The sequence below is a fragment of the Phyllobates terribilis genome, unplaced genomic scaffold, assembly GCF_046119375.1.
Source record: "Phyllobates terribilis strain yellow unplaced genomic scaffold, ASM4611937v1 Scaffold_2__4_contigs__length_985480577, whole genome shotgun sequence".
NCBI lineage: Eukaryota > Metazoa > Chordata > Amphibia > Anura > Dendrobatidae > Phyllobates > Phyllobates terribilis.
Window position 1 is genome coordinate 436,737,163 of NW_027362762.1, and position 14,350 is coordinate 436,751,512.

A 14,350-nucleotide genomic window follows, 5' to 3' on the forward strand; every position below is an offset into this window, starting at 1 on the left:
TTACTCTCCATTGTTTATTTTTATCACGTGACAAAGACTTCTCGCTTTTTGGCGACTATCATTTTTATGGTCTCTCCATAGTTTGCTCGTAATCACAGCTAACAAATCTCTACTTTTCACAGGGGAGGACACATGAAGGGAGAGTTAAGTAATCCATATTGACACTTACCTCTACAATATTTCCAGGTTACACAACTAAATAACACATAAAATGTGATTTTAGGCTAACTTTGCCGGAAGACCTACATCTTTATCCTCCTCCAACTGCAGCTTTTGTGTCCATTCCCAGCAGACATGAATAGCTCATACAAACTTCAAGTACAAAAGACTTTGTTTCCTAGGTAACATGGGGGGAAAGTTTGCAGCACACTAAAAGGAAAAGACTGGAATTCATTGCGAATTCCTTCCCCGAAATACAAAGGATCATTGGACAACAAGTGTGTAGTGACCTGACATCTAGTATGGTTGCATCACTGTGTCCATAAGCAGCCAACATCTAATACTGAGTCGCCTCCGCATGTGGAATCCAGAAATATTCCATATAGATTCAGAAGATGCAGATTATCTTCAGAGAAGGGTCTTATACTATACATACAGTTGAAACCAGAAGTTTACATACACTATATAAAATACAAATATGCATGTTTTTCTTAATATCTGACATGACATCAGAATAAATCTTTCCCTTTTTAGGTCAATTAGGATTACCATAATTTTTAATATTTGCCAAATGCCAGAATAATGAGAGAGAGAATGTTTTAAGGCATTTTTATTACTTACTGCAAAGTCAAAAGTTTACATACATTTCATTAGTATTTGGTACCATTGCCCTTAAACTGAATGACTTGGGTCATACGTTTGGGATATCCTTCCACAAGCTTCTCACAATAGTTGGTCGGAATTTGGGCCCATTCCCCCTGACAGAACTGGTGTAACTGATCCAGGTTTGTAGGTTGTCTTGCTCGCACCGGCCTTTTCAGCTTTGCCCATGAATTTTCAATAGGATTGAGATCAGGGCTTTGTGATGACCACTCCAAAACATTGACTTTGTTATCCTTAAGCCACTTTGTTACCATTTTGGCACTATGCTTCGGGTCATTGTCCATTTGGAAGACCCATTTCCGCCCAAGCTTTAACTTCCTGGCTGATGTATTGAGATGTTGCTTCAGTATTGCCACATAATCTTCTTTTCTCATGATGCCATCTATTTTGTTAAGTGCACCAGTCCCTCCTGCAGCAAAACAACCCCACAACATGATGCTGCCACCCCCATGTTTCACAGTTGGGATGGTGTTCTTAGGCTTCCAAGCTTCTCCCTTTTTCCTCCAAACATAACAATGGTCATTCTGCCTAAAAAGTTAAATTTTAGTTTCATAAGACCACAGGACATGTCTCCAAAAATGAAGGTCTTTGTTCCTGTGTGCATTTGCAAACATTAATCTGGCTTTTTTATATATTTTTTGGAGTAATGACTTCTTCCTGGCAGAGTGACCTTTCAGCCCATGTTGATACAGTACTCATTTCACTGTGGTTATTGACACAATCGTACCAGCTTCCGCCATCATCTTCACTGGGTCTTTTGCTTTTGTCCTTGGGTTGATATGCACATGTCGGACCAAAGCACGTTCATCTCTAGGACACAGAACCCATCTCCTTCCTGAGCGGTATGATGGCTGGACATTCCCATCTTGTTTGTACTTGAGTATAATTGTTTGTACAGATGAACGAGGCACCTTCAGGTATCTTAAAATTGTACCCAATGATGAGCCAGACTTGTGCAAGCCCACAATTATCTTCCTGATATCTTGGCTGATTTCTTTAGACTTTCCCATGATGCTACACAAAGAAGCAGTGTGTTTCAGGTGTGCATTAAAATACATCCACAGGCATGTCTCTAATTAACTCAGATGTTGCCAAAAAAACAGAAGTTTCCAAACACATGACATCATCATATGGGCAGTCCATAATTGTTTAAAGGCATAGTAATCTTAGTGTGTGTCAACTTTTGACTTTGCAGTAAGTAATAAAAATTCCTTAAAACATTCTCTCTCTCTCATTATTCTGGCAATTGGCAAATATTAAAAATTATGGTAATCCTAACTGACCTAAAACGAGAAAGGTTTATTCTGATTTCATGTCAGATATTGAGACAAACATGCATATGTGTCTTTTTATATAGTGTATGTAAACTTCTGGTTTCAACTGTATATATACCGTCATAGCATCTAGTAAAGCATCACAGATATATGCACTGAGAAACCTACTTAGTGCATACCTGTCCATTTTAGCCATGACCATGGTGGGATCAATCAACTACAAATGAGACCATGAAGACTTACACTAAATACATTATATTAATATTATAATAATCAGCAAATATACAATCCCCATAATTTATTTTTGGATCAAAAGGACAGAGCTAAACTATACGGTAAGATTTCTTTGGAAAAGTCCTTCAGAACCTAAGGGTGTTAAACTCAAATATTTGCTTCTGTGATCGTCCCATATATCATTCTTTTGTTTCTCATTTTTTATTATCACAGTTGAAAGATTGGATAAAAAATATATATATTTTTTATTTCTTATGTTATATGTATTATTTTATTTATTATTATTTTTTATTTATCTTAGTTGAAAGATTGGATGATCCGATATATAATTTTTTTTATTTCTTAGGTTTTATTTCTTATTATTTTTTATTTATCCTAGTTGAAACATTGATTGGATCATCCAATATATCATTTTTTTTATTTATGTTTTATTTCTTATTTTATTTCTTATTATTTTTTATTCATCCTAGTTGAAAGATTGGATCATCCAATATATCATTTTTTTATTTCTTACGGTTTATTTATTAATTTTAGTTTTTATTATTTTTTATTCAGCCCAGTTGAGAGATTGGGTAAATTGAAAAGAATTTTTTTTTACATCAGATAATGGTACATGTTCAAATACCTGACTAGAGTATAATTTCAGAGCTTCATTTTCATATTTAATCAGGTGAAGAAGGATTAGTAAGGAAGTACAAGTAGTTACAGAAGCAGAAAGAGGTAATAAAAAGAGGGATAGAGTGAGGCCAGTAGGAAGGACTAGGACAGAAGGACACTTCATCTTTCCAATACCTTTCTACTCCATGGGGTCAAATGGCAACATTCAGTGGGGGAGGGCGGACGGGTTCTGTTAAACTAGGAACATAAAATGTGGGAAACATTAAAAGCATGCACAAATGGTAACAAAAGTATGGTAAATCAAATAACAAAATAATCTTACAACTTAAAAGTAAAAAACATGCATAAAATGAAGGAAAAGAAAATGATTGTGAATCAGTGATATGTAAATAATTGTAGGAAGGTGTAAATAAAATGTTCAGTGACTATTGGCAAAGTTACACTATGGGGTTGTCAGTTGCACACACCGTAGGTTATACTGATATACAGTACAGACCAAAAGTTTGGACACACCTTCTCATTTAAAGATTTTTCTGTATTTTCATGACTATGAAAATTGTACATTCACACTGAAGGCACCAAAACTATGAATTAACACATGTGGAATTATATACTTAGCAAAAAAGTGTGAAACAACTGAAAATATGTCTTATATTCTAGGTTCTTCAAAGTAGCTACCTTTTGCTTTGATGACTGCTTTGCACACTCTTGGCATTCTCTTGATGAGCTTCAAGAGGTACCCTTAGTTGTTTTTTTTACCATATTATCTTTATACAATTCTGATACACTGTGTTAATCCTAGTTCAGGCTTCCACATGTCATAAACCGCCCCTCATGCTTTGCACTAGACATAACACAGTGTATCAGTTTTTCCTGTTTATGTCAAAATTGATCATAATAAACCTAAAGTAGTTGAAAAAAATCCTGGTCCTTGGGATCAGTTTGTTATAAAACAACAAATCACTCTTTACTCACTCTCCGTGGGCAGGGAGCTGAGTCTCCGCCACTGCTCCCGCTGTGAGCTACTGGCTGCTTTGTTGACGTCACATTGACAGTGCAGCAGGCAATCAGTCAGCTCAGCTGCATTATGTGGGGCGTTGTATATGCAGCTGTTAAGCTCCCTGATTGGCTGCCCCACTGCCGACATGATGTCAATGCTGCAGCCAATAACTAACAGCGTGAATGGTGGCAGAAACTCAGTAGTGGACTCGATGATTTGCCTTCCATTGAATTGAATAGGAAGCAGATGTGCAGTAACAAGTGCCGGCCACTGCAACTTGACGGCCAAGCACCGCAGGTAAGCACCAATAACAGCTGATCGGCGAGGGTGCCGGGTGCGGGACCCCGGCCAATCATACATTGATGCCCTATCCACAGGATAGGGCATCAATGTGAAATTAGTGGACAACTTCTTTAAGTATCTTTTAGAGATAAGCAAATCAATTTGAGGCAAATCAAGTTCGCATCCAATTTTTTTACATCTAATTCATGTCAATCCAGCAAAATAGTGGCTAGCTGTCATTTTGCAGAAAAGGGTAATAAAAAAATAAAAAAACACCTAGGCCATCTTTGGGCATCTCCTGTACTGACTAGATCTTGATGTCATGATGTCCTTGCCTAGTTAGAGCAGGAAGCACCTGAGAAGCCGAGCATCAGGTGACACTTAAAATGCCGGGTGCCAGAAGATGCTGAAGATTGCCCAGTGAAGAACGTATCAGTGATCAAACTTAAGAAGATGACCGGACCAGACCAGGACCGGTGAGGGTTAGATTAGTATAAGTTGTATTTATTTATTATTTTTAACATTTGTTTATTATACTCTGGAGTCTGGTGAGACCTTAGAGCCTAATAATGTACATTCTATTTACATGCAATAATTTAATGCAAATTGAATTTCATGGCCAAACTCAAAAGAACTGCTGAATTAGAATTTCAGTAGATTCGCTCATAACTAGTTTATTTTATAAAAACCATTTCATATAATATATTTAGTTTGTTTTTCTTTTACCCCAAACAATGCAGTAGTGTTGTCTTGCTTCCAAACGAAATTGATTGACAATTATATATTGACATAAAGATTAGACGAGATCTTACTGGTACAGGTTGTCGTTCCTTTACTTCACGTCTCTTTATAGTATGAGCTGCTGGATATGAAGGGAATGGAGGTGCAGCAAAAACCGAGCCCATGAATCGTCTTTCTCGGTTATCTGCTCGGGCCCGCTGCTCTGTTTATGAAAAAGAGTAAAATGTGAGTTAGCGTTAGAAATATTTGTTAAATCACTGGAAAACCTATGGGGACAGCATGAGCTGAACAAGTGTGCTAAATATGACTACACAATAAATTTAGTATGTTGGTGTTCCTCTTTTCCACAAGATGGCAGACAAGCCTCAGAGTTGTTTGACAAACCATCTAAAGTTGGAATTCAAAGTATGTAAAGTCTAATGATTACACTAATAATTAACCAGAAATATGTGTTTTTCTTACATCCATAGTCTTATATGAAAATTGAAAATGGCTCTCTTGAATGTAATGAACAAGCACTTATCTTTTGTTTAGGAAAATCTAAACTATCTTTAAAGACTATCTAAAGTGCCATAATGTATTTAAGAGTAAAGCAATTGTTTGTCCATTTAATTACATATATAGGCCATATATAAAACAAAGGGTATATGGTCCTGTCTGCTGCGTATACCCCGATATAGCAAATCTGTTCATCTAAAAAACATGAAATAGTGGCTGCAGAGCCAAGTAACATTATTTTTATTTTTTAATTTCTTATCTCCGTTGTAGAAATATTATCTTGTAAAATTTACGTTATAATTTTCATTTAGACCAATTGGTTATTAGCATAAATTCATCTCTGGGGTGGGTTAATTTTTCTCCTGCATGACACTCTCCAATCATAAGCAGAAGGTATCATGCAGTGAGAAAAAAGAACACAGCTTCCCAAGCAAGGTCAAACCTGGCTTCCTCTGCATGATATGTGGTCTAAGGGGTAAGGTTTCTCCTTGTGGAGAGTGACATGCCAGGTCTGGCACACCAGTATGAGGAGATATGGAAAGACATGTAAGGACACACAGCCCTGCTCTCCTCTGTGATCTCACTGCTGGCATCCACTGTGTAGAGTAGAGCAGAGCTATGAGTCATTACAAACACATCTTGCAACTTTCACCTCATAGCACTCAGTGTGTGTGGGGGGTGGGAGTAGAGTAGAGATATACTGTATTTCACTCCAAAAACCTCTTGAAACATTCATCTCAGGTAACTGTCAGCTATGCTCTACTCCCCCTTCCCCTATATTAATTGCCCTGACATAAAAGCTGCAAGAGGTGTTTGTAATGACACATACCCCTGCTCTGCTGTAGTCTACACATATGCCAGAAGTTAGATCACTGAGGAGACCATGGCTGTGTGTGATTACATGTCTTTCCATAGCACACAGAGAAAGCCGGGTCTGACCTTCTCTGGAAGCTTGTTCTTTTTATTTCATCCTGCATGACGCCTCATACTTAAGATTGCTCAACGTCATGCAAGGGAAAAAACATGACCCCCAGAGAAGAATCTCTGCTAATATCCCCTTGGTCATAGTGTGGCACCCCAGGGGTCTGGTTACCACAGTAATAGAAATATTACGTCTGGGAGCAAGTGGGAGGTTTCCTGGTCAGGAGCCTTTAAGCATGCAACACCTCCTGCCCAGTCCTGGGAGGGGAGGAATCTGCCCTTATAAACTGGGTCTGGGGCGGGATTAGACAGTCAGAGCCTGGAGTGAAGTTCCAGACACAGGGCGAGAAACAGCTAGGAGCTCTGTAGGAGCAGGAGCCGAGTGCCAGGGACTGGCAGCAGATATTGCTCGTCCTGGCTGAAGAGACTACTACCGGACAATGGAGTCCGAGGCTGTGGGAACCTCTAAGTCCAGCAGCAGAAACCAGCCGGCAGGGGATTTCAGGTCCTCTGGTCAAAGAAGCCCGGAGGCTCAGTCACAAGGAAGGGACCAGCACCGCCATTGAGGAGCCGAGGCTATCAGAAGGCCCCAAGTCACCAGCCATACGGGTGAGCACCACACTTTATACTCAGGGACGTGGGCTACTTCCACTCGCTTACAGCAAGGTAGCCAGGAAGAGTACAGATAGACGGGGAGGCCTACAACTCCACCTGGCCAGGGGAACTCCTGCTTGCTCGCAGACTGACCAGGCCCCTTATGCTAGCCAGTACTCCCGGGAGGGTCGGCCTTAATATCATCAGTAAAGACCCTGAACTGCACTGCAAAGACTCTGAGTCGTTCCTGCTTTCTCACCGCATGCAGCACTACTAGTACTGGGACGCCCGCGCACCATCACTCCCATCATCCACATTCCCTGCCCTGAGGCCATACTCTTCCCGTGGGGAGTTATCCCATCTTTAGCTGCGCACACCACACCAGCCTCAGGGGACTGCCTCGCAGCGGCGGTACACCCTGACCGCAATCCACGGGTGGCGTAGTCAGACATTAAACCACAAAAACCCTATAAAGACTGCCACTGGTTTGACCACCCTCAGACACGGGACCGGGTCGCCACCACGGAGACTACAACCCCCAGAGACCCGGCTCCGGGTAACCCACACGCGTGCACACACGGCCCAGGGGGCGCGTCAATAGCATGAATTAGAATCTAAACTTTACAAGTTTAGCATAAATATATTATATTTCCACAATGGAAATGAGAAATTAAAAAATATATTTTATTCAGCTCTGTAGCCACTAACTATTTCATGGTGTGGGCAGTTTTGCATGTTAAAACTGGTGAAAGGTCTTCTTTCAGCAGATGAAATGTTCCTAGTGATTTGACCCAGAATTTGTCCATGACTGTAATATAAAGTATAAACCTGTACTATAAATATTGTAATTTAAAGTATAAAGATGCTAAACAACACATTGTACAATGTAAATATTCCACTAAACCCAGGAAATAATCCAAAAAATATTGTGGAAAAAACAGTTACGGTATATTGCAGCAATGTATCTTCCCTCTTAAGTATAACTGATGTTGTGATGGACCCACTCATCATATTAGCCTAAATGTCCCCAAGTGCTTAGTGTTCCCTTTTTATTCATTATGCCAAATAAATTGCAATTCAGCCTCGGTTAACCCTTTTCTTCCAATTAATAAACTAGAGTCATTCTTCACAGATCTCTTTTTCTCTTCCGCCCTTGATTTATGGCTGTTTATAGACAGGAGACTAGATAGGCTGGTGGAATTTTTACAGTGTCAGAGGAACATTACACTTTGTACATGACTTCACTGAGAAAGAAAAAATGCCTCTGCAACATAAAGCTTTTATAGCAGCTATAAAGCACAGGCATGGAAGCCACATGTTTATGATATAATTACCCCTTCAGGCCCATAGAGACTAAAAGAGTTGCTCAGCCCAGTGCAAATTTTCGGTTGCCGGTTTCAGCGGTTATCACGTGACTGAAAGTTTGTGATTTGCATACTTGCGGTCACGTGCCAACTGAATTCTTATCGGCTTCTCTCAACAGAACATTGAGAGCAATGGATGAGAAGATAGATTGTACATGTTTGTAGGTATGGAAGAGAAGTGGATGAGAAGCTATACTACCCGTTTGCAAATCGCAAACGTGCGGCCTTGGGAAAACTCCCAACTTGCAACCAAAACAAAACATTGAAGGGGTTGTCCCCCACTCAGACAACCCCTTCTCAATCCCTTCTCAATTACCCCTTGTAAAATAGCAACACTTATACTCACATTCGATGCAATGGTGTCGGCACTGGCTCTCCCGGGGCTCAAGTGACCTTATTATGTCACACAATCCCTGCGGCCAATTAGAGCTGTCTTCATTGTCCTCTCATTTGACAAATCTGACATCTGGAGGAAGTGAGAGCTGCGACTGCTCTCCCACTATCTCCGGATGTCAATTACATCTGTAGGAGAGGAGAGTGAAACCAGCACTGATGGGCCACAGGGATTGTGTGATATTATTATGTCACGCAAGCTCTGAGAGAGATAGTGTCAACACTGCCGGAGTGGCGGTGAGTATAGGTGTTGTTATTTTACTCGGTGGAAAGTTAGAGATTCAGAAGGGGTTTTCTGAGTAGTGGACAACCTCTTTAACATTGTGTATACTACACCATGTTTGGTTTTGCCAAACTGCGGTGCATACCAAGAATATGGACTAGGCTCAAGAACCTGTTGATTCTACATTAGCTGACAACAAGACCTGTCCCAAAGGAAGTGATATCTTCAAAATCAAGTATTTATTGGTACTCCTAAACCAGTTCTTTAGAATACAAGCGCTTTTGGAGGCAAATATTCATATATGTTATAGCTTTTCTACATGTTTCTCCTGACGTATGTTTCAGTAAAAATTATATTTCCCTAGAGTTAATTCTCGAGCACATTTTCTTAGATGTCTGCATTGAGTTGTTCCTCTGTTATTCCTCCTAGAAATATATTAATATATTATATATTAATTAATATATTAATAAAAAGACAAAACGGCATTTTCATTATCTATGTTAGAAGGCCAGCACTGACTGGACAGCGTTATAGTGTGCTGGCACATACTACTTTGACCAGCAGAATGGTAGCTCTCAATTGTTGCTTTAAGTTATACATTTTTAGGAGGAGTAACAAAGGGACAACACAAGCACATTTCTAAGAAAAGATGGTTTAGAATTATTATTTTATTAGGAATACAATCAGCTGCTAAAACATACATATCAGGCAAGCTAACAAGCTTCCTTTCAAGGGCTTTGAGTATCTGCACAACCATTTACAAAGTATATAGCATAAATAGATGTAGAAACTAAAAGCCCTCACAGAAATCTTCTCTGTGTGAGCTAAACCAAGTAAAAAACATTTTGTTATCACCTAGGGTTATTTGGTAAGGGAAGATAAATGAGGGCTGATCGGCAGTATAGCATTTGATCAGTGCTTGTTTACAATAATTTTGTGATTTTTTTGCTAATGCGATGTTTGTATGATCGTTCATTTTCTGCACTCTTGATGTGATCAACTTGTCATCGATCATTTGGACGATTTTATCACCCTATGTAAAAGGCCCCTAAAGGGGAAAGGTCACACTGGAAATGCAGTCCAGTCTGCAGGCAGCAGCTGAGCATCCTGATACATAGTTTTGTGGGAAAATATTCAATTTAACCTGTGTTTTATTCATCCATAAATCTGCTCACTCTTGGCTTTTCAGTCAAGTGGGCGGTCCTATCAGTGACTGAAGTCGTCAGTCTCATACAACATAAATTTAACTTTGAATCATTAAAACTGTAGCTCACCCTTCCGGAGGGCACGCAGGTTTTGCTTGGCATGGCGGTGCAACTCCTCCACACAAGGGGGTCTAGTGGTAGGCAAGAAAATATTCCTCTGCTGATGCCAGGATGTCTTGTAATAAACATTGAGCTTGCTCTCTGCATCCAGGTTTGAGACGGCTGTGAAAAAAAGAATGAGACAGTTATTATTGACTTATTCAGGACATTTTAAGTGTGCCACATACAATTCAAGACGCACCTCGTATTATTTACAATATTGTACCTGCAAGTTATAATACACACACACATACATATACTGTATATACACACTGGTGTGACTGCAAGCCCTTATGGAACATATCTCATAGAGCCGCCAACTGTCACAGGTCTTTAAAGGGTTTGTCCGGTCCAAATCAATAAGTCTGCAGTGACTCTGTTTGACTGCAGACTTATGAATCCCCCCAGCATTCGCACTGTGCGCTGCGAGGATTCGCCAGTTTCTGAGCCGTGATCGGAGGGTATGTATGCATTATACATACTCCTGGCCAGAGCCAGGCGAGGCCTCGCTTCCATGCACTTGTATTGAGCGAGGCCGCGTCACGGCTAGTGACGCAGCCATCTAGTGTGCATGGCCGACTAGAGGCCTACTGGCCGGAAGTATGTATAACTCATACATACCCTCCGGTCACGGCTCAGAAAACGGTAAATCCCTGCAGCGCACAGTGCGTGTGCAGGGGGGATTTATAAGTCCGCAGTCACACAGAGTGACTGCAAACTTATCAATTTGGATCGGACAACCCCTTTAATCGTATTAGTTTTCTCACATGGGTCAAAGGAAACTTTTTGACCATCTTAGGGTCCATTTACATGGACTAACTGCTGGTCTCTTAAGTGCCTGTTTACACAGGCAGACCAAAGTAAACGATGCGCACTGAGTGATCTGTAATAGATTGCTCAGTGCGAATAGACTGCCATTGTTCTCTCTAACACGAGTCCTGTTTACACAGTAGGATCCACCACTAGCGAGATCGCTAGCGAGATCGCTGCTGTGTCACGGTTTTGGTGACGCAACAGCGACCTCACCAGCGATGTCGCTATGTGTGACACTTTGCAGCGATCAGGCCCCTGCTGTGAGGTCGCTGATCGCTGCAAAGTGTCCTGGACCATTTTTTGGTCGTTGCCCTCCCGCTGGTCAGCACACATCGCTGTGTGTGACCAGCGGGAGCAGCGATCAGGCTGGTAACCATGATAAACATCGGGTTACTAGGGGCACACGCGCACTTAGTAACCCGCTGTTTATCATGGTTACGAGCCTGCTAAAGTGAGCGGTAACCTCCCGCTCACCGTAGCAGAGTGGTAACCATGATAAACAACGGGTTACTAGGTGCAAGTGTGCCCCTAGTAACCCGATGTTTATCATGGTTACCAGCCTGCTCCTGCTTCAGCAGGCTGGTAACCAGGAGCAGGACATCGTGGAAAGATTCTTTCCACGATGTCGCTGCTCCCCTGATCGTTGGTGAGCCTGCCTGTTTGACAGCTCACCAGCGACCACATAGCGACGCAGCAACGATCCCTGACAGGTCGTATCATTGTCGGGATCGTTGCAGCGTCGCTAAGTGTGACGGGGCTCTAACAAAGATGATTCTTCACTCGTTCAATGGGTGATTTACAGCCTATGTCAATAGCAAGATAATCAAGAAAGGAGCAGTTCTAACAACCCTTATTCACGATTATCTTGCAGTGTAAATGTCACTTTATGCTCCGGGGCCTTGGCGTGACTACAGCCCCTGCACCCTGTATGCACACACAAACATATATATAAAATGGATTCATGTGTCAGAGACATGGGCACTAAGATGGCTCAGTAGTGACTGAGGACAACATCTGCTAGGAGTTTGTATGTTACACAGTTACATAGGTTGAACTTGATGGACCTAGGTCCTTTGTTCAACCTTTCTCCACCAATGATATATTTTGTCACTAAATGAACTGTAACCCACAATGTTATGTGTACTGATGAAATCATCCAGCCCCTTTTTAAAAAGCTGTTATAGTGTTGGCCATTACTACCTCTTGTGGTCGGGCATTCCACAGTCTGACTGCTCTGACTGTAAAGAACCCTTTCCTATTTACCTGCTGGAATCGCCTTTCTTCCACCTGTAATGAGTGCCCCCTGGCCCTTAATATGGTTCTTGGAAGGAATACGCCATGTGCCAGTCCTTTGTATTGACCACAAATATATTTATACATGTAAATGAGATCTCTGAGACGTCTTTTCTCTAAGCGAAACAAACCCAACTTTTTCAACCTCTCATCATATAAGAGACCTTCCATCGCTTGTAATAATCTAGTTGCCCGCCTTTGAACTGATTCTAACTTCTGAATATCCTTTTTAAAATGACCAAAACTGGATCCCATATTCTAGATGTGGCCTTAGAAGTGATTTATAGAGGGTTAACATTACATTGGGCTGTTATCTCTCTTTTTATACATCCTAAAATCTTGTTTGCTTTTGCGGCTGCTGCTTGACATTGAGTACTGCTGCTCAGCTTACTTGTAACCAGAATACCCAGGTCCTTCTCCTGTTCCGAGTATACTCCCATTTAATGTATATGCAGCAATAGGATTACTCCGTCCTAGGTGCATTACTCTACATTTATCTACATTAAATCTCATTGGCCAAGTGTTTTCCCATTCAGACATCTTATATAAGTGAGTAAAAATAAATAAATAGAGAAAGAAACCTAAGTATAACAGATTAGACGCTTTACATGTCAGCTGTTATTTAGTTTGCTATTTCCTGTGAACGCTTAACCCCAAACCTGGCTCTGAAAGCGGAATCAAGCTAGCATCAGATACGTTAGTAGCCAAGACAAGGTGACAGCACCTGACAAAGCAGAAAGCTAAGTACAGGCGATGACTGCTTCATCCACAACAGAAATGTTATGACTGCTAGGTAACCATGTAACACCCTATTAATATCTAGATAAATTTGTCAAAACAGTAAAAGCGAATAACAATCCCCGAAAAGGATATGTCACACCTGGCCATAGTGCATCAGTGTTCGATAGTGGTATTACCTTCTATCTCTTATTTCACATAAAGTTGTACTCCATTGAGGCAAAGGTTCAGATCACTGCCCTGGCACTGAGTACAAACACCCTGGTTAAGGCAGAATAGCTTGTTGGCACGCCGCTGGCAGCCATGCCCTTACATCCTCCTCAGCTGCCCTCGTGTTATAATTGGTAGGCACTAGGCTTTTTGTATGCGCAATAAATTTGCAAGGCAGAAAACTTTAAATAACATTAAAAAGTAAACCATCATATCTTTACAGAAATTGTCAATGTTGGAACATGAAGCATTCATTATATCTTTCACACTTATTACTAGTAAATCTGCAGGCTAGCTGTCATCACAGTCATTGGAGTCATTATAGAAAGTCTGGCTTGGCTTCCTATCACACGCCTCATTAGTTTACAAGGGGAGGGATTACTAAAAATGAATGCTTTAGTTCACAATTACACACCAGTGTCATCACACAGTGGGTGATTGATACATCGCACCTGCGAACACCAGGATGACAAAATGACAGTCGGTTGTGTTTACCAGTCCAAGTGTATTCTGCCAACTCAGTTTTTAGCTAAAATAGCCAAAATATTACAGCTATTTAATTGGAAAAGGACAAATAGTGCACTGAAACCAACTATGCTTATCATGAGTTACGATTGTAGTGGACTGTCGCTCCACTTTAATAAGGGCACACAGAAAGCCTGTTCTTGCAATTGCACCTATGTGTAGGTGATAAGATGTGATTTTGGAAATACAGCTTTAACTGTTATTGTTATAAACATCTACAGTTTTTTACTGCTCATACTACATAAGTAAGTCCAAATATATTGTATAATTCATCATAAGTTTAGGAAATGCACATAGTTTGCACTAAGGTAAACTCTAGGCTAAGTTTTAAAACTTTTGTCACACATTTAAAGCACCACTCCTGTATTTTATTTCAGCCTTGGACTGGTATCACTAATGTAAGTTCCCTGCCCCTAGTATTATACTGACCAGTTGCCATTTTCTTCTGTTCTCTGCGCTGCTCTGGTCGGTCTTCTGCAGGTTCTGAACTGACGGATCTCTCC

At 40.8% G+C, this 14,350-nt stretch overlaps 1 protein-coding gene across 5 annotated transcripts in view; it reads right to left on the reverse strand.

The window, feature by feature from the left end:
* The window catches only part of NHS (NHS actin remodeling regulator), a 266,748-nt gene that overhangs the window by 27,344 nt on the left and 225,054 nt on the right, over window positions 1–14,350 (reverse strand). For 3 of the 5 annotated variants that reach the window (XM_073665383.1, XM_073665386.1, XM_073665385.1), the window contains exons 2-4: window positions 10,239–10,391; window positions 5,043–5,173; window positions 3,123–3,185 (exon numbers count right to left, since the gene is read on the reverse strand). In XM_073665383.1, the coding sequence (XP_073521484.1) occupies window positions 3,123–3,185; window positions 5,043–5,173; window positions 10,239–10,391 (347 nt within the window). Of the gene's footprint in view, window positions 1–169; window positions 333–3,122; window positions 3,186–5,042; window positions 5,174–10,238; window positions 10,392–14,350 lie in introns of those variants that run through there. The other 2 variants (XM_073665384.1, XM_073665387.1) reach the window with 2 other exon arrangements.